At 44.6% G+C, this 20,902-nt stretch overlaps 1 protein-coding gene and 1 pseudogene across 1 annotated transcript; both read right to left on the bottom strand.

Moving 5' to 3' along the window:
* Nucleotides 1-977: 977 nt before the first annotated feature.
* LOC115319903 lies at nucleotides 978-2,206 on the bottom strand (annotated as a pseudogene).
* Nucleotides 2,207-6,743: 4,537 nt separating this feature from the next.
* Nucleotides 6,744-8,272, bottom strand: LOC115331573 (legumain). The gene has a single exon (XM_040217667.3). It carries the CDS (start codon nucleotides 8,161-8,163, stop codon nucleotides 6,838-6,840), a length of 1,326 nt encoding a protein of 441 aa, XP_040073601.2. The 5' UTR covers nucleotides 8,164-8,272; the 3' UTR covers nucleotides 6,744-6,837.
* Between the last annotated feature and the right edge of the window lie 12,630 nt (nucleotides 8,273-20,902).

Genomic DNA, 20,902 nt, shown 5'->3' with positions numbered 1-20,902 from the left:
GTGTATGTCTCTGTTTCTCCCTGTCTGTGTTTTGTCCCTATCGTTATAGTTGATAATTTACCTAAATTATGTACCAACTAGCTCAACTTCAGCCTGTTTTAATTAAGGTGTTTTAATTTGTTGTTTCTTCAAACGCGCGAGCAACTATGGTAATCCAAAGTTTTTAAATTATTAACACTGGTGCCAATTCCAGCATTTCTAATTAACAAGTTATAAAATTAAATTGGTCCGAAATCAACGAAAACGTTTTAGCTAGTTGGAGAAATTAATGTAAAATGATATGACTTGTGGGTAAAGCACACTGTGCAATCGAAGTCGTGACCTCTCACCATCGGCAAAACTTTCGAATTTGCCGCCAATCCTTCAGGACCAAATGCCCCCACAAAAATAATAAGAACAAAACAAGAATTCCGTTTTCTTTATTACAAATGTTTCCAAAATGACTATTTTATTTTATTTTTATGTGCCGACAATTTTCCAATCTCAGCCTTCGCAGTTAAAAGGGACGCCTAGCCGCTTGCTCGTCTGCTCACTGCAGCACTTTTTGTTTGTGTTAGAAGACCGGTGAAAAAGTGTCGAGTTTTAGTAATGCATATACGAGCGAACACAAGTACTGTGTGCTTGCGTTAGCGTTGCGTGTTCCATACTTCGAGTATGCAAAGCCTAAAATTTCCGGTCTTTTAAACCAATAAAGTACAAAAAATTGGCGGAGGATTACGGCGCGCTCTCTGTGCGTGATTGGTTCAGTCGGTGACACCAAACAAACAAACGCAGAAACGCGATCAGCGCTGTGACGTCACACTTTTGGCGCTGTTTAATTGGCTCCACCTAATCGTGGCGTCATCTGCGGTCAAATTAGAAGTTAAACAGAGTTTATAGGCTTAACGTTTTCAACGCAGTATACGCTCTAAATATTTCACCTACTTCGCATTTCCGAAAGCAAAGCAAAGGCATAAAATAAAGGGCACTCGCGCGTGTGGATAAATTTATTCATTAGCGTGTTACATCAACTAGAAAAATGAAAAGGCTGTATCGACGGGAAGTACAGCACTAGACAATGCCGACGGCGGTTGGATGGGTGCAGACATTGGCCATCGCTTCGCGAATCTCACTGATGGAAATCATTTCTTCGCACATGTTGACGAGCAAGCGCAAGTGGGCGAGGGCGTGGGGGTTAGCCGAGAGTTCGAAGCACTTGGCGTCGAAGTATCGCACGGCTTGCTTGTAACAGGTGTGGTCCCTCAGAGGAATCTTCGCCTTGAGAAACTGCTCAGTCTTCTCATCGTCCCCCAGCGTCACAAACGACAAGAGCTCCACCATTTTTTCCTTCAGGAAAGCACGGTTTCGAAGCATTTGGTCGAGCTCGTATTTCAATGAAAGCTTGATCTGAGGGTCCGTCGCCTTCTGAAGCTTTTTCCGAACAATAGAAATGGGAGCATCCCTGCTGTCGACTGCATCCAAGGGTGCCTTGGGCAAAACTATGAGAGGAGGAGACTTGGCGCCTTGGAACTCACTGACCTTTAGGTTGGCTATCTTCAAGTCACCGAACTGCATGACGTGGCTCGTGTTGGTCTCAGACCTGACGATCTTGAACTGCTTCAGGAGGGTTTCCTTGTGCAGATCCTCGCGATCCGAGTCTTCCATCCATTTGACGCTGTACACATCTCCCAAATATGCTTGTCTGAAATCGTCAGAATAACAGGCGTAGGATGATTCGACGCTGCTGGCCGCCGTCGTCGCCTACACGTTGATGTCGTCTGGCAAAAGTTTTTCGAACATCGACCCGGACTCAGAAGCCTCGACGTAGAAGACCAGTTTTCCAAACTTTTCCTGCTCGTGCATCAGTTTTATGACGCCGATCAGGTCTGTCGCGTGAAGCTCGTCGTCCGGGAAAGCAATCAGTTCATAGGCGCCTTGACCATCAACGTAGACGAACACGTGATCGTTCGGACCGCTTGCGATTACCTTCCCGCTGCCTCCTTTGATTTTCTTCCCCTGCAGGATGCTCAAGAAGTTCTTCGGAGTGACGAGGTCTCCCGTGTAGTCCTTGGGGACTCCTTCGTAAACGTTGGAGCCGTTCAGGTGGTTGATGAGGATTCCGGGCGTTGGATTGGATGGGTCGTGAGCGATGTCGTCGTACATCATAACCACGATGCGTTCATCTGGAATGCCGGTTATGCGAAACATGGTACGCGTGACAGATGTCTGCCTAGTGACGATAGTTGTAATATCCATGAGAACCTGCCAGAAGAAGGGCCGAGATCTTTGCGTCGGCACTTGCTTTGGCTTTGGAAATAGGTATGGAGGAGCCGATTGAAGCTAAGAAAAGAAAAGCTAGCGCCAGAGGCAAAATAATTGACCGTAGTGACAGCATGGTGACTGCTGTCAAAGCACCCAATTTTTCATTTCCGACGGTCTTTTTAGAATAGAAAGTTATCTACGTATTCTGCCTTCGATTTCGTACAATGTCGATGAGAGACAATGCTACTTGTAACACCGGTCGCGGGACAGGGATGCTAGAATACCCGGATCCCTGATACCGGTCGTAAGTTGAAAGATTACATTGTTCTTGTGCTGTTCTTATCGTCTCCAATAATGACTGTGATCAAGCTTCGAGATAGCTGCCAGTGCGTTGATAACCGTACTAGTGGCTCACATACATGAAGGCAGCTTTTTAGTTTTAGCCATTTTAGAGGTTTAGGGTGTTCCTAAATATCAAATAACGTATGAAAGAATGACTCGTTAAGGATAAAACTATTATACGGAATAAATATTACGTTTTCAGTTTCGATTTATATACTTTTGTTACTCTCCGAGAAATCAGCGAGAAAGAAGAAACACAAGGACACCATGGAACATGTTGGAAGGGATGTGATGGTGCAAGGAAAAGAACGTGCGCATCATTGATTATTTTAATGAACATATCAACACATTTCATGGTTGGGAAGATGCCAATAACCGGAGACTAGCAGAGGACCAAAAGCTAGAAGTGGTGAACTTCCACGGATCATGTAAAAAAAGATGTTCCTGATCTACAAGCAACAGAGTTTGCACCGACTACATGTCCGGTCGCTTAAAGCGTCGGGTGTTTTTTTTTTTTGGGTTCTTTTTTTGCGTTTCCATACGAAAGAATATGGCAAGAAAACAGTAGACAGTTCGCTCAACCGGCTAAGGCGGTGCTTACGACGAGAACTTAGAAGATGCCGTAAGAAAAATCGCAAACATTTTTGAGGCCGTACCTTACAGAGGACATGGTAGCAAAGGTTGAATATCCCTTCGAGAAGAGTGACTGGTTTATCAAATGTCACGAATGACAATTGATGAGGCAATAATAACTGAATAAACTAAACGTTAAATGGGACGAACTTGTGCCCAAAACAAAAAGGAAACAGAAGATAACTGTAGAGCGTCGCGGACGTCGATGGCAGCGTTACAGCAGGATCGTACGATGGGGCGAGACTCACTCTGGCGCGCTACGCGAAGCCCCTTATGTACACGCGTGGGCTTCTGGAATAATCGGCGCAGAAAGTTCGACGCGTAGAACATTCGGACCTTGAACAAGCACCAGGATTTTCAAATTTACTAGAACACTAAATTGCAGGGATAAACAAAAGACACGTCGCTCCCACGAATCGAACCCTCGCTTTTCGCGTGGGAGGCAGGCACAATACCCGTTAAGCCTTTTTTTTTTTATTGTTCACAAGTTACACATTACATATTAAAAACCCATGTACTCCGACTTGAAGCCGTTGAGAGCATTAAAATTCCTTCATTCCTGTTAGCTCTTCTAACAGGTCAACCCAGCCTGGTGGGGTTTCGAAACGTTCAACAACGCTCTTCATTTGCACAACGAGTTCGACAAAACACAGGCGGGCCGACTTAGCGTGCTGCTGTGCGTAGCACACCGCCACACGGGACTCCCAAAGGCTATGCAATCTTAATTCCATAAACATGTCTTAGGGTACGCTTTCACGGTTCTCCACCGGGAAGAAACGAATTGAAAAACGCTTGACCTGTAAATCCTTTTTCAAAGTCCGTTGCAAAACGTCCCAGAACACTGCATCCCAGCAGTACAAGAAAGCATGTTCAATCGTCTCAGGTTGTTTGAAAATTAGACAATTTACACTCCACGGGATGTAAATGCCTCGTCTATCAATACCTTCACCGGCAACGTTTCGCTATGTAGACGGAAGAAAAAGGTTTTGACACAAGGCGGGACGCACATTTTCTTTACACGGATAAGAACATCTTGTCCCGGACACGAAACATAAGGAAGTCTATAAAACGGAGCAGAGAAAAGCACCTCAAGGAGGTCGCGCGTCAACTTTTTAAGCGTTACTGTTGATAAATATTCCCGTGAAAACCTTACGTCCAAAAGGTAAAAGGCTTCTGTAACTTCCTTTGTAAACCCAACGGGTTTGGCTCGAGGCGTCGAGTCTGACGCGACAAAAAAGAACGTTCGGGCATATCCGAGCCTTGTCTGAAACATCTTTTGTAAAAGGTGTTGTCTCTGGTCACGCAAAAAAAGAAACCGTGGCACAGTTTGACGAATGAAAATATGCGACAGTCCAACCCCTCCCTTAGCCACACGACGGAACAGATTGTCCCGACAGATCCGCTCGCTTGACGACATTCAGATAAACAGTGCGAACACGCGGTTCACCTTCTGGATATAGATTCGGGGGCAGCATAGCACCTGTAGGACATACCAAATCTTCCCGGTCAGAAAGATGTTTCAGACGGTTGCTCGCGTAAAAATAGACAGATCACGATTACACCATAAGGCTGCGCGTTTCTTTGTGTCCTCGACAACATTTTCCCAGTAAGGCTTCGTTTTCCTCGGGCGCTGCAGTGGGATTCCTAGGTACTTGCACGGGGTGCACTCCCATCGAATACCTTCGTACAAAGCTGGTGTTGCAGCCCAAGTACCGTGCCAAACGCCGGAATACGGATCGAGGTTGACCACCGCAGCCGTGGTGGCGCAAAATGACCATGTCAGTTTTAAAACCTCTTCTACGCTTCTTTTGTTACTATAAAACACGGCAACATCGTCTGCGTAAGACAACGCTTTTTTCTCGACTGAGTCCATTCTAAAACCGTGTACTTGTTCACATTGAATAACGCTCAGACAAAAGGGCTCCAAGTAGAACGCAGACAACAACAGTGACATGGGACACCCTTGTCTTACGGAGGAAGATACAGGTATTTTAGGGGTCAAAGAGTTGTTAATAACTAATTGTGTAACACACCCAGTGTACGACATGCGTGTTCTCTCCAAAAGAACTCCCCCTATGTTAGCGCGTTCTAGCACTTTCCAAAGAACCTCGTGTCGCACACGATCAAAGGCCTTCTGTAAATCTATCTGCAGCATCGCCACTTGGCCTCCTTCGTTGGTAAGTGTCTAAAATTGTTCGCGCGAAATGTATGTTTGTTTGGATACAACTTCCCCGTATACCACATGTTTGGTGTTCACCTACTAAATTACATGTGACTTGCCGGAGTCTCTTAGTTAAAACCCGTGCAAAAATGTTATAATCATAAAGCTACATAAAGTGATCGATCGGTACTTGCTTACGCGCCTTGCCGCCATTCACATCAGTTCCTTTTGTTATAAGCGCAGTATATGGTTTCAGAAATAAGGGTGGTAATGCTTTAAATTCATACGCGAATGACTTCCAGAAAAAAGGGGATACTAAAACTTTGAACTTTTGATAAAATTCTGCACTTATCCCGTCAAGTCTTGGCGTTTTATGAAGCGGCAAACCATCTATTGCCGTTCTATTTCTCCAAGCGTAATTGGTTTCTCCAACCACTCTTTTTTATCATCTGTAAGCTGTGGTGTTCCTTCAAGTAAGCTGTTAAACTCGTCCGTGTTGATCTGCTGTTGGCAACCTACAAATAACTGTTTATAATATCCAAGAAATGCATTCTTGGATATCATAAACTTTTTGACACCACTTATAGTACCATTAAAACTAATCATCGTTATCTCCTTATCTTGCGCGTACTTCCTTTCTTCGGCCAGGGTACACCGAGTGGGCTGCATGCATAACCGAAACTTATCGTTTCTAGCTCACACGATCGCACCGCGATAACGCTCTTGGTGTAAGTTATCCATGTGGCTTCTTGCTTCTTTTATTTCTGCCATGAAACCGAAAACCTCAATGAGGTTGCAGTATTAAATAAATAAAAAATATTAAATAGAAGACTCTCATATTCGCAGTTCGTACCATCGTACCATATCGAGTGTGCGAAAATGGTTTCCTAAGACTCTCTAAAGTGAAACGGAGTATAGTTCTGTACGGCCATAAACGCACGTTTTGCCGATCTCAGCTTTCGCAGTTCGAAGGAACGCCTAGCCGATTGCTCGTCTGCTCACTGCAACACCTTTTGCTGGCGTTGGAAGACCGGTGAAAAAGAATAGCGAGTTCCAGTAATCTGTATACGAGCGAACGCAAGCAATCTGTGTTTGCTGCAGGATTGTGGCGCTTTCCCTGTGCGTGATTGGTTCGGTCAGTGACACCAAACAAACAAACGCAGACACGCGATCAGCGCTGTGACGTCACATGTGAAGTCACAGCGCTGATCTTCTGGTGCTGCTTGATGGGCTCCACCGAATTTTGGCGTCGGCTGCGGTCGAACGTAAAGTAAAACGGAGTTTATAGGCTGACTTTTTCAGAGCAGTATACACTCTAAATAACTCACCTACTTTGCATTTCCCAAAACAGAGCAAAGGCATAAAATTAAGGACAGTTCGCGCGTGTGGGTAAATGTATTGATTAGTTTGTTACATCGACCTAGAAAAATGAAAAGGCTGAACCAACGAGAAGTACAACACTAGACAATGCCGACGACTGTTGGATGGGTGCAGACATTGTCCATCGCTTCGCGAATCTCACTAACGGAAATTTTTTCTTCGCACATGTTGACGAGCACGCGCAAGTGAGCGAGGGCGTGAGGGTTAGCAGAGAGTTCGAAGCACGTGGCGTCAAAGTATCGCACGGCTTGCTCGTAGCAGGTGTGGTCCCTCAGCGGAATCTTCGCCTTTAGCAACTGCTCAGTCTTACCAGCGTCACCGAGCGTCACAAACGACACGAGCTCCACCATTTTTTCCTTCAGGAAAGCACGGTTTCGAAGCATTTGGTCGAGCTCGTGTTTCAGTGAAAGCTTGATCTGAGGGTCCGTCGCCTTCTGAAGTTTCTTGCGAACAATGGCAATGGGCACATCCCTGCTGTCGACGGCATCCAAAGGTGCTTCGGGCAAAACAATGGGAGGAGGAGACTTGGCGCCTTGGAACTCACTGACCTTCAGGTTGGCGATCTTCAAGTCACCGAATTCCATGACGTGGCTCGTGTTGGTCTCAGACCTGACGATCTTGAACTGTTTCAGGAGGGTTTCCTTGTGTAGGTCCTCGCGATCCGAGTCTTCCATCCATTTGACGCTGTACACATCTCCCAAATATGTTTGTCTGAAATCGTCCCAATAACAGGCGTAAGATGATTCGTCACTGTTGGCCGCCGTCGTCGCATACACGTTGATGTCGTCTGGCAAGAGGTTTTCGAACATCGACCCGGACTCACAAGCCTCGACGTAGAAGACCAGTTTTCCAAACTTTTTCTGCTCGTGCATCTGTTTTATGACGCGGCTGAGGTCTGTCGCGTGAAGGTCGTCGTTCGGGAAAGCGATTAGTCCAGGAGCACCATGATCAGCAAAGTAGACGAACACGTGGTCGTTCGGACCGCTTGCTATTACCTTCCCGCTGCCTCCTTTGATTTTCTTCCCCTGCAGGATGCTCAAGAAGTTCTTCGGAGTGACGAGGTCTCCCGTGTAGTCCTTCGGGACTCCTTCGTAAACGTTGGAGCCGTTCAGGTGGTTGATGAGGATTCCGGGCGTTGGATTGGATGGGTCGTGAGCGATGTCGTCGTACATCATAACCACGATACGTTCATCTGGAATGCCATGGTTGTGCAGAACATGGTAGGCGTGACAGATGTCTGCCTGGTGGCGATAGTTGAAATAATAATTAGAACCTGCCACAAGAAGAGCCCAGAGCTTCGCGTCGGCACTTGCTTCAGCTTTGGAGTTAGGTATGGAGCTTCCGATTGCAAGTGAAAAAAGAAGAGCTAGCGCCAGAGGCGAAATAATTGACCGTAGTGTAAGCATGGCGACTGCAGTCAAGATACCCAATTTGCCGCTTCTGACGGTGTTTTTAAAGAGTGCGTTATCTACGTATAGCTACGTATTCTGCCTTCGATTTCGTCGAATGCGACTGAGAGACAATGCATCGCGTGACACCGGTCACGGGACAGGGATGCTAGGTTAGCCGGATTCCTGATACCGATTGTGAGTCGAAAGATTACATTCTTCTCGTGCTGTTCTACTCGCCGCCAACAATGCCTGTGCGTCAAACTTCGAGATTGCTGCCGGCGCTTTGATAACCATACTAGTGGCTTGCTATTTGGAGGCAGCTTTTTCGTTTTAGCTTTTCTTTTAAGCTTAGTGTTCCTAAATAGCAAATAAGCTATGCAAGAATTACTCGTTAATGATGAAACGATTATACGGAATAAATATTACGTTTACAGTTCCGATTTACATACTTTTGCTTCTCCCTGAGAAGTGGGCGAAACAGAAGAGTCACGAGGACACCATGGAACATGTTGGAAGGAATGTGACGATGCAAGAGCGTGGTCATCATTGATGATTTCAACCTACATATCAACAAATAGCATGGCTGGGAAGGTACTAATAACAGTAGACTCGCAGAGAATGCACAACTGGAAGCGGTGAACCTCTCCGAATCATGCAAAGAAAGATATTCCTGGTGTGCTAGGGACTGAAGTTGTGCAGTCTACATGTCCGATCGCTCGGAGCGTCGAGCGTTTTTTTTTTTTTTTTGCGTGCTTATACGGGCGCTTAGAGTTTACACTTAGCAGAACTGGCCGAAGCCGGTACTTACGAGGACAACTTAGAAAACGTCGAGAGAACGATCGCATGGACTTCTAATGGCGTATGCACCTTACTGAGGACATGGTGGCAGAGGTTGTATATCCCCTCGAGAAGATTGAGTAAAGGAGGGGCGCAAGAGGCTATATGGAGAACGGAGTACCTGCTTCGGTGAAACTTGGATAGTCAATGATTTGTATGAGAATTGGTTCAACGTATTCATAAACGCATCATGAACTATTATCCCAAATTAAAAGTCACGAGAACCTTTTTTTTTGACGAGGGTATTGAATTTGTGAGTTCGGTCTGAGAGGCTGAGAGGTTAGGTGCGGCAACATTGGAGAGTAGCCAAAGTGGTGCCTATATATATCAGAGTGGGGGGAAAAAGTGTTTGCGATTATAGACGAGTCTAGTTGTTGAGTACGTGTAGTATAGCTTCTTGAACATGTATATTTCAAGCACGTCACACGTTTTCCAGAATCTGCAGTGTTTATAATAAATTAACAACAGGGGTTCCGTAAAGGGTGCTCGAAATTGACAGAACTTCTCCACACGGTCCATAACTGTACTACAGTAATGGATAATAGTGGTCAAGTCGATGCGAACGGCGTATAAATATTTATCCCGCTCTTCACTAGAATATGATGACAACTTATGGGACCCTCATTCACAATTGTATATAGCCAGTTAAAAAGGGTTAAAAACCTCTTAGGTTTATTTATAATTCGTGTGAAAAATAATAACGTATGTTGCGTCTGGACTGCCTGAGTTGTCATGTCAAAGGAAAGTAAAGCGTTTAGACATTCTTCATACCATTCCAAATAGGCAGTGATGTATTTAGTATTAGGCTGAAACTTTCACTCTTTCTAACGCACCAGCAAGGGGGAAATCGCCAGTAGCCCTTTCCCCTCTTCTCTTTCGCTCTCAAAATGGCGCTACTCACGATAAAACGGTCTATTAGAGGTCTCTAGGTAAAATCTTTGGAATATCATCAGCGACCCCCGGATTTTTCAAGACGCTCTTATGCCTGTATAACTCCAAGAATCTATCATTCGAAATGTTCATTTTTACATGGATATGTGCGCATCAAGTTCCATGGCAAGAAATGCTGACTTTTCAGTTGATTTACAGCTGGCGCGATGTCTGAACGGCTCCTTGTTTTAGGCTTCGTCCCATACCTTGTTCATTGAAGCTCCCATCAAGCGACTGTTTGCCGTAATAAGTATTGAACCCTCCTGAGTGTTTGGTGCTTGGCGAGGTTCCATTTGAACTCACTTCTCAAGGAGAATAAAGTGCCGTTGACAAAGGCTCATCACGTGCCTACCGCTGGCTTGAGGGTACAGGGGCAGAAACGGGGTTGTAGTCGAAAATTTCAAATATTTCCGAGTATGATATTTATACGTTTACGATACGGCGAAAGCGCGATTTGCAAGCTAGAGAACGCGCTCAAAATACAACACTTGTTGAAGCGGCAGTTAATGAATACACCATAAGCAGAAGTACTTCGACATACCTTAACCGAGTTCCCTTGACTTGTGACTTCACAACAGATCAAGTGTAGTGCTGCAGCACCGCGAATCCAAACCGGATCCCGCAATGATCAGAGACGACACAAGGAGAAAAGTGGCGACCAGCTTCCCACGAAGGCTCTATTTCAGCTTCCAACTTACTAAAAACAGGTGCTTTTCAAACAAAGACCTCTTGCCATTTTCCCGACGGACCCTGTCTGCCCCATCTGCCCAACCCCCTCCCACTACAGACAACACACGGACACAGCACAGCCCCCAAAACGGGAGAAGGTCGCCATTTTTCAACATGCCGGTGGAGTGACGTCCAAGCAAACACGTTTTTCCTCTTTTTTCTTTTCTCTCTTTCTCTCTCTCTCTTATGTGTTTTCAATTTTCTCGGGTGCCTTTTTTTTTAGTTCGCATTTGTTCTGTATTAGCAGGGTGTTGCCATGGATGACGTTGAGAGCGCGGTTCGTTCTTCGTTGTTCATCTGGAATGTTATCTGAAACAGCAACGACGATGGCATGAAGGCGTTTATACTGCCCCTGAATGTGCTTTTTGAGTGGAACGTGCCGTGCATCAAGTGTGTCGTTGCGGATTTTGAGTTCGATATTGGACTACCCATGAAGGTTTGTCACGGGGAGACGCAGAGACGAGGCTCGATTTGTTTCTGTAACTCAGTTTTAGCGATTGAAGTGACCATTTTTCTGACTACGAGACTCCGGTGTTGAAAGCACGGCTTCTACAAACTGTTAAGTTTCATTTGAAAGAAAAAAAGTGTTAGTATTTGAAGGTGTTGAGTTTGGATAAATGCTCATTTTTTTGCGGGAAGGTAAATTGCGTGAATGAGACTTGTGAAATGTCAGCAGATCATTTTTGACGAGATAGTTGGGTGAAGTCGAGTCAACACATTCCCCAGCTTTTGCACACGGTACCTAGTTTGAACCAGATGGTCCTTTCGGGGAGCAACGGGGGTTCAGAGGACCAAATGCTGCCGTTAGTTCCTTGAGGCCAACTTTTTTATTAGAGTGTAGTGGCAGCATTGAAAGTACCCAATTTGCCGCTTCTGATGGTCTTTTTAAAAAGTTCGTTATCTACGCACTTTCCTTCCATTTCGTCGAATGTCACTGAGGGATAATGCTACTTGTGACACTGGTCACTGGACAGGGGTGCTAGAATACGCGGATTCGTGGTACCGATTATGAGTTGAAAGATTACATTGTTTTTGTGCTGTTCTCATCGTCGCGAACACTGCATGTGATTCAAGCTTCGAGATAGCTGCCGGTGCGTTGATAACCGTACTGGTGGCTCACTACCTGGAGGCAGCTTTTTTAGTTTTAGCCATTTTGGAGACTTGGAGTGTTCCTCAGTATCAGATAAGTTATAGAAGTATTACTCGTGAATGATAAAACGATTGTGAGGGTAAAAGCGCTAAAAACAACGGACGAGTAAACGAAACGAACAACACAGAGCGCTCTGTGTTGTTTGTTTCTTTTACTCGTCCGTTGTTTTTAGCGCCTTTACCCTCACAAAGTTGGATCACCAACTAGCCCAAGTGCATACCCTTCTACAATGAAACGATTGTAGAGAATAAAGTTTACGTTTACAGTTCCGATTTATATGTTCTTGGTTCTCTCCGAGAGGTGAGCGAAACAATAAAAACACGAGGACTCTATGGAACATCTTGGAAGGTATGTGACGTTGCTAGGGCAAGATTGTGCTCATCATTTATGATTGTAATGAACATAACACATTTTATGATTGGGAAGATGCCAATAACCTGACACTAGCAGAGGACCTAAAGCTGGAAGTGGTGAACCTCCTCAAATTATGCAAAAAAATATTCCTGTGTGCAAGGGGCAGACTTTGTATAGACGTTTTCTTTTTTTCTGTCGTTCTCAGTTACGTGGGTTGGTATCTGGTATGCGGGACGAAAAAATAATAAAACTTTTCAAGCTGGAATATGCGAGAAAGTATAGGGGAGGGAAAACAAGAATGTGTGACGGTCAGGCATTTTTCGTAAACACCTTCCAGCGGCGTGGAGAGATCAAAACGATGCTTTACCGCATACCAGAAGTGATGACATTCAAGATGGCTGCGCCCTTGTGGGAAAGGTGTATAGACTACATGTCCAATCGCTCGGGGCGTCGGATGCTTTTTTTTTTTTTTGTGCTATGCGGAAGAGTATCGCGAGCATAGAGTTAACAGTTTCCACAACCAGCTGAAGCCGGTGCTTACGAGGACAACTTAGTAGACGTCGAGAGAAAGATCGCAAGGATTTGTGAGGCTGTACCTTACTGAGAACATGGTAACAAATGTTGTATATTCCTTTGAGAAGATCGAGTAAAGGATGCCAATGACCTATACTCCGTGTAGCCAGAGGCTACACGGAATGGAGTACCTGTTTCGGTAAAACTTTGATAATCAATGATTTGTCTGCAAATTGGTTCAACACATTGATAGACACCCCTGAACTATTAACTCAGTTTAAAAGTCACCAGAAGCTTTTCTCTTCTTTTTTTTTGCGAAGTTATATAATTTTTCAATTTTGTGTGGCAGATTTTATTGGCGTCACTGAGAACCTGACGTCAGATTTTGTTACAGGGGTAGTGCAGATCCCTCCCCACAGGTAAAAATGTTTGATGTTGTGAAGTCTTGCTAAAACTCACACATTTAAAAGACGTTCAAAACACTGTGTTGTTTAGACTGCCGGCTCAACTTGCAAGTGATACATGTGAAGGCATCGCACTTGAGTGCGGGGAAAAATATGCGGGTTTTGAGAGTGAATTTTTCAAAACACACATTTTGAAGTGAATTGAGTGAATAAGTGAGTGAATTTTTAATTTCTTTTCTTCTGTGTACAGAATTGGTAACTCTGTCTTGCCATCATTCACTTTCAACAATCGTGGGATCAGCGACTTATCAGTCTCTACAGAAGGGATCCTTGACGGCCTAGGACGGGTAGACATTAGGAAGTCGTGGGGCCAGAATAGAATTCCTACCGCTTCCCTAAAAAAAGGTATGCCGAATGGTGTTTGGAGTTTGTTGACGTGATTTAATCTTGCAGCTTAAAAACGGGTCGGGTGCTACAAGATTGGAGAGTAGCCAAAATAGTGCCTATACAGGTGTTTATTTTTAAGCGTAACATGTTTTTTTATATTTTTTTAAATAAACTGTCAGAGCATCGTCTATGGCGTTTTTCACAGATAGGTGGTAGGGCTAGGTGGACATTACACTCCGGAAAAAAATGGAACTACCAGACGACTAATTAACAAAAAAAAAACAACACAGAGTAACTTTTTAAGTGCAGTTTTTAGGACGGTGGTTTATATGTTAAATTTCGAGGCAGTATTTGTTTAAGAGTATCCCAATTTTTTTAAAACCCCGAAAAGCGCACATAGTTTGAGCTGTGAATTCTCGAAATTTTGCCATTCAGTCCAGCGCAAACCGAAACCAAGCGTATGAGGAACGTCGGAAGCACCATGGCCATCCTACGTCGAAGGGCAAAGCCCAGTGACGAAATTCCCGTCATGATTTTGATTGACGGCCGAGTGAAGCCCGCTCATTTGGACAGTTTTAATTTAAACAGTGACGCCAGCCTCACAACTGTCCTTACAACAAAACCACCGACAGGATAACGTCCTAAGAATGTTAGTTTCCAAGAGAACAAGTCTACCCGCAAATTTCCCCGGCTCCTCGCAAAAAAAAAAAAAAAAGGAGGGGGGGGGGAACTATATAGCGGCCAGTTAAAGGGGCACTGACAACCTCCAAATATTTTGTTTTCATTTTTTGGCAGGTGATTTATTATGGTTGTCGGAAGACTACCCAATTCATATTTTGCAACAGAGTCACGTATATTTTTTACTAAAGCCAAAAAACGCAACTGCTCGAAACCGAAACTGAAACCCGCGCACAGAGGTAGGAGAAGTGGAGAGGAGAAAGTAAGTGGCGGAAGTCACGTAGCTACATCCGACCGCGCGCTTTTTTTTTCTCTTTTTTTTTTCACCTCCATTTTTCTTTTCTTTTTTTGTGCGCAGCAGACGACATGCGTGGCGGGAACTGTGCGCCGTGCGATTCCTTCGCAGTTACGTTTGTTCCGCTCGCTGTTCTGTACTTCAACATGAGTTGTTTTGTACATTTAGGAGTTGGAGGTGAGTAGTGAGTGCCCGTGGTGAATTTCCGTGATCGGCTCCGAAAAGAATACCTCACAAGTCTTGCGTCTGAAAAAAGTGGCATTGTGCGGCAGTCTGCACATGTTTCCGAAATATAAACGGGATCGGCACTAATGGCTGGCTGCGATTCCCGTAGAACATTTGCGGGCACTTCGGAAAACGGACGATACCCGGGTTATATGCTCCTTGCATTTACTGCAAAGTGATTACATTGAGTTCGCAGGTGTCAAAAAGGAAATCCCATACCATTTAGTTCAGCGGCGTTTCGCCCACAAGATTTGTTTTTTTCAGTGATAATTGTAAAAAAAAAAGAAATGTAAATATCGCGAAATGTTTTCTTTTTCTTTTTCTTTTTTTTAAGTAGGCTTACACGGGATCGAACTTGGTTTCGTCGCGTGTGAAGCGGACATGTTTCCACTGCGCTACCGGGGAAACTCTCTTATTATAGTAATAATGCAGCCGGTCGACTGTAAGTTGGAAAGTTTGCTGCCAATTTTCCTCCGGCAAAAACACTCCCGGGTCCAAGTCTGGCAGCACCAAGGAGGTTATACGTACTAGGAGGGGGCACGTTGGAACATTGGTGAAGCCTATGTCATAAAAAGCTTAAACGCTATTGTGCCCAACGGTGACCGCAGATCTCTCTGGCGATTGGTGCGTGTGATAACACACCACCGCCAACCTCGTCCTCCTCCTCCTTCTTCTTCCCTGTTCCTCCTTGGGTCCTTTCGCCACCAGCATCTCATTAAATAATTGTTGTGAGTCGAAAGATGTCTCGTCTTGTCCGTCCTTTTGTTTATTCTTTCTGATAATTTAATCATCAACAATGCGCTCACCATAAATTTAGTGATTTGAAGAGTCGTGGAATAAAAGCGATACGCTTCGAATGGTTTAATTACAGTTGATTGATATTCTATGACTCTCATATAAAATGTTCCCGGGGAACATTGCGATGTTTGTTTATGTTCAGTCTAAATTCTCAGTTTAGTGCGTGCGCCGAGGCATTCATGTCAAAAAAAAAAAAAAAATAGAGATATCGTTCAGGCGAAAATGTATTTCCAAGTTGGCAAAGTCTATCTGGAATAATGAGCACAAGATAGGTGATCAGACATGTAACTTAGATAGAGTAGAAAACACTCCGAACTACCTGTATTTGCAAGATGCCAAAATACTATCAAAAATATTTGAAGTCACGGTGTTTGCCGCCCCCAAGCGGCAAACACCGTGAAGCTGTTCGAGAGACGCCGCAAAGCGTCAGACGCGTCCGTCTCGGCGTCACCGCGTGCCGGCGTCGCCGCGTGCCGGCGTCGCTCTCGCTGTGAGGCGCTGCGAGACGCGCTGACGGCGACGCTGACGCTAGTTGGGAGGCATTGCGTGAATTCACTTTTATGACGTTGGGGGCGGGGGTGCGGTATCGATATACGCCTCGCAAGTGGGCTCATTTTCGTCTTCTGCGCATGCGAAAGGAAGTAGCGGTGACGTCAGAACGCCGAGCCCTGATTGGCTGATCGCGACCCCCTATCTGAGCGTCGTCTGCTCCTTTGCAACGTCGTCTGCTCGCAACATCGTCTGTTGTCGTAACATGCGACAACAACCCAGACATGTCACCCCCCTTTTCCTTCCCCTACCCCCGAGCAGTGGGAGACACTGCTGCCCAGCTCCCTCCCTCAAGATCAGCTCTTGCTGGTGGAGAGAGCCGATCGAGCCAGGACGGCACATTGGTACCTGAATTGAGGATCCACCCCACAGCGTAAAACGCTTGTCCTCCTCCTCTGCGTCTGTCTTACCTTTCCTGCGATTTTCGGAGCGAACCCGACTTCGCCTTTAAGAGAGGGCAGACGAAATAACTCGAGCGGTACGTTGTTTTTGTCTAACAACTAGCAGACGCGCATCCAGGAGGGAAGTCAAAGGACTCACTGGCGAGGTGTCCCGGGGCGCCGAGGTTTGTTTGCTTAGAACCGAGAGTGAGCGTGCTAGTGTCCGCAAGTTCCCTCCCAAATACTTTTTCCCTCCATTCGTGTGCGGCGAGACCCCTCATTCTTTAACGGCGTCGGCGGGTTGGCGCAGTTAACGTAGTCTGCTTTACCTTTCCTGCGTCTGTCGGAGATTCACCGCTTTTTCACCGGCGGGAGTCACCGTTGCCTCGGGAAGCAAGGAGATAACAAGAGGTAGAAATTGACCTCTTAATCTAAAATGGAGGTCAGCGATCAAAGTGTAATGCGGGAAGGGTTCACAAGGGTCGCGCGGGCATATTCCATTCAGCACGCCAGCCGGTCGTGGGCAGACGGTCGCCGAGTCGCGGAGTGCCTGCTAGGCCTAACTGCCCAGCTCGTTTGGTCGTGTTCGGTGGAATCCTGGCCGTTGGAGCTTTTCCCGGGTGTTTGTGGATCCAGCGTTCTTGTTCGTCGTGGTCTGTTTCAAGTACTTCTTAATTTTTTTTTTTTGCTGCTTGACGTTGGGACGCGTCAGAAGCGCACGTAGAAAAATAAACATCCGTGGGTCGTCGCGACCGTGACACTGTCGGCCATGTTGATTTGATCAAAGACAGCTTAGGAGCTGCCGTAGGATTTCGTCGTAACCTGCGCAAAACTTACGAAAATTTCGTTTCGTGAATACGAACTTGTTCTTAAGTTTTGTCTTACGCACATTTTTGGCGTAAGATCGTTTCGTGAATCTGGCCTCTGCGCTTCCGAAAGTCGCAGGAAAGGTAAGACAGACGCAGACGACGTTGCGAGCAGACGACGTTGCAAAGGAGCAGACGACGCTCAGATAGGGGGTCGCGATCAGCCAATCAGGGCTCGGCGTTCTGACGTCACCGCTACCCCCTGCGCAAGCAGCAGACGAACTTGCCCTCCACATAAATCACACATCTTCTATGCTTGAAGCTTGATTCCGACGCGCAGCATTCGAGTCGGCACGCGGCATTCGAACCACGGATATTGTGGTGACTCGTGTTTGCAGACTGCCTTATGTATAATGTATGAGCAGTGTGACCCCGGTCTTGCAAGAGCAGTGTGACCCCGGTCTTGCAAGTAGGGTTGGGCGCTTAATTGATTAAATTTCCGATTAATTGATTAACGTTTTAATCACGATCAAATTCTTTAACTGGTTATTCGGTTGAACTAAAAAAACGAGTGAACAATTTTTAACAAATTTTACGTTTTTTTATATTTGTTTACCGCTCTGTTTTTTTATTCTTAGAATGCAAACAAACGCCACCCTCTTTTTCGGCAGAAAACTTTTCAATAAGAACAACATTAGTCATGGTTAAGGCAGGGCTGGTTCCAGCGAGAAGGCCTTGTTTATTGTACGAAATGTTCATTAAATTTTCTTGGTGTCCGTCGCGAACACGGCGTCCAGCTAGCCCAGCGCACGCAGAAGGGGCGCTCTTCAAAGACTGCATATGGCCGGCAGGCGGAGCTTCCCCCAAAACGCACAGTCCAACAGCTTTTTTTCACTATATTATCGCTTTCAGCTCGCCGGACGTTGCTTAATTGAAATTTGGCTCAACAATAACATTTCTGGTTGTGAAATGGTTCTTTAAGAGTTCAATGTAACTAGAAAAGACGGAGATACTACAGGAGGTGGGGTGGCCATACTGTATGGGAAAATATCAGCAATCGTGAAACTGGAGGATATCTCCAGTGTCGAGGGCGTATCCTGTAAAGCGACGATAAATGTAACAACGTATTTCCTTGGAGTCGCCCACAGGCCCCCAAATTCCGCCATTTCAGTTCTCCAAACTCAAATCTTATCTCGCGCAGTAGGTAACGAGCCAAACCAAGCTATCTTGCGCGGAGACTTCAACTTACTTAACATAGATTGGCTCAACTATTTTTCAGGCAGTGTTGACCTTGAACACAAGGAAGAATTGCTGGACCTAGTTTTTACATTTGACTTACCGCAAAAAGTGAAACTTTTTGCAGGAATCCACGGCAACTCGCAGTCTATCTTAGATCTTGTTTTTCTTGGAAATTCTGTATCAAAGTTATCTTCTCCTGAAGTGGTTGCGGGAATTTCTGACCACAAGGTTGTACTACTATCGCCCTCGAACGAGGTTGTCAAAGATAAGACTGATGTCACCAATGTGCTGGACTTCGCTGACGCTGATGATACATCAGTCTTAGATAGCTTTGATTTACAATTTGATGAGTTTTTCTTAATTTCATCAGAGTGCCGTTCTGCTGTTAACCAATTGTGGCTTATGTTTAAGAACATTGTGAACCATTGTATTAAAATGTATATGCCAGTACGAACTATAAATCGAAACCGTAACAATCCATGAATCTCACGCGAATTCATTCATTTGAAACGTCAATTATGACGTTTAAAGGCGAAATGTATAAACCCTTATAAATCAGTCCCTAAAAGCACCATTGAAGATCTTTACGTCAAGTTAAAAGAAGAAATGAAAGCAGATAAACACAAGTTTCTTAACATCTCTCTTCCCAACGTTCTAAAATCGTCGCCTAGAAAGTTTTCAAATGGTATCTTACAAAGCACTACAAACAAAAATATGTTTACAATTGATGGCGCTCTTGAAACAGACTCCAGAAAAATGGCTGATCAATTCAGCACACAGTTGAAATCTGTGTTCACACGTGATAATGGCATCGTGGCCCCTTTTACCGAGTTTGACCACTTACCAATCCTTGAGAACGTGCGTGTGTCTGAACAGGGGAATTGTAACTTATCTCTTAGACATAGACCCACGGAAGTCTAGTGGGCCAGATGGCTTGCCAAGCCCGTTTCTAAAACGATATGCAGAGCTTGTGTAGAAATATCTAGTCATCATATTCAATAGGTCTGTAAATGAAGGCGTCGTGCCGATCGATTGGAGGGTGGCAAGAATTAAACCGCTACATAAAACGGGAAACAAAGAGCTGATTACTAATTATAGACCTATCTCATTAACCTGTTCCGTTTGCAAAGTCCTTGAATACATTGTTATTAAGCGCATTTTTGAATTTCTCGAAAAGCATAACGTACTGCCGAGCAGCCAACACTGCTTCAGACGAGGATTTTCCACAACTGTTCAATTGCTTGAGACAGTTCATGAGTTAACCTCTGCCCTTAACAAGAAAAGTCAGGTAAATGTCATCTTTATCGATTCCGCGAAAGCGTTCGATAAAGTGTCGCAAGCAAACCTCCTATAAAGAAAAAAATGAATAACTAGTTAAAAACAATGAAGTTATTGGTTGGATAGGCCTACTTAAAAAAAAAGCTACCGATATCTGAAATTTATTAATTAGGAGTCTTCTCTACTTTCAGTGGTCTCTGGTGTCCCCCAGGGATCGGTACTTGCGCCTTTGTTGTTCTTGATATTTATCAACAATATTCCAGACGAGATTTACGCAAAAACACGTCTTTATGCCGATGATTGTGTGCTGCATATTGAAGTCAAGTGCGTTGATTACCAAATTAAGCTTAACGATGATTTGAACACAATTTTGAAATGGTGTGAAACATGGCAAATATGTATAACTTATGACAAAAGTGTTTGTATGTTCGTCGAAAATAAAAAAAATAATGAAGCCACATTTATTTTCCTATCACATGAACTAACATATCCTAAAAGAAGTTACTGAAATCAGATATCTGGGTCTCTGTATCAGTTCCGATCTTAGGTGAGATAAACAAATCAATTTAATTTCCTCTAACGCCCTCCGTAGACTATTTTGTCTCAGACGAACACTAAAATCAGCCACTTCAGATACTCGACTCCTGGCGTACAAGACTCTTATCCGACCGACCTAAGAGCATGCAAACATTATTTGGGACCCATTTACACGGGTAAGAATTAATCGCATACAACGAATACAAAATAAAGCTGTCAGATGTATTTTTAATGCCTATAGGCGTCTATTTCCGAGCTTAGCAAACAGCTTGAGTTTGTCCCGGTACAAAAACGAAACCGTGTATGAAGACTTCGATTTTTATTGCAATTAATTAAGGGGCAATATAAAATTAACGTTGACGAATACATCACTTTTCTACTGGTTATGCCACGCGAGGAAGAACCCCACTTACCATTGCACCTTACCAACCGCGCATCAACAGTTTGATATTCTCCTTTTTTCCTCATTCCATTGTAGAATGGAATGGGCTTTCTTAGGAAATTACTAACAAAGACTCTGTAAATGCATTTGTTTCCGCTTTGTGTTCTGAATGAGTAACCGTTGGGTACCTTATCGCTTCGTTTTATGTTACTTTCCACCCTGCTACGATCCCTCGTAAGGATCAGCAGGATTTGTAAATGCAAATAAATAAAGTTAATAACTA

This window comes from Ixodes scapularis, unplaced genomic scaffold (genome assembly GCF_016920785.2).
Source record: "Ixodes scapularis isolate PalLabHiFi unplaced genomic scaffold, ASM1692078v2 PGA_scaffold11__112_contigs__length_91849675, whole genome shotgun sequence".
In the NCBI taxonomy this organism is placed as follows: domain Eukaryota; kingdom Metazoa; phylum Arthropoda; class Arachnida; order Ixodida; family Ixodidae; genus Ixodes; species Ixodes scapularis.
Note: the sequence above shows the minus strand (reverse complement) of the source record. Positions and strands in the feature narration are given on the sequence as shown.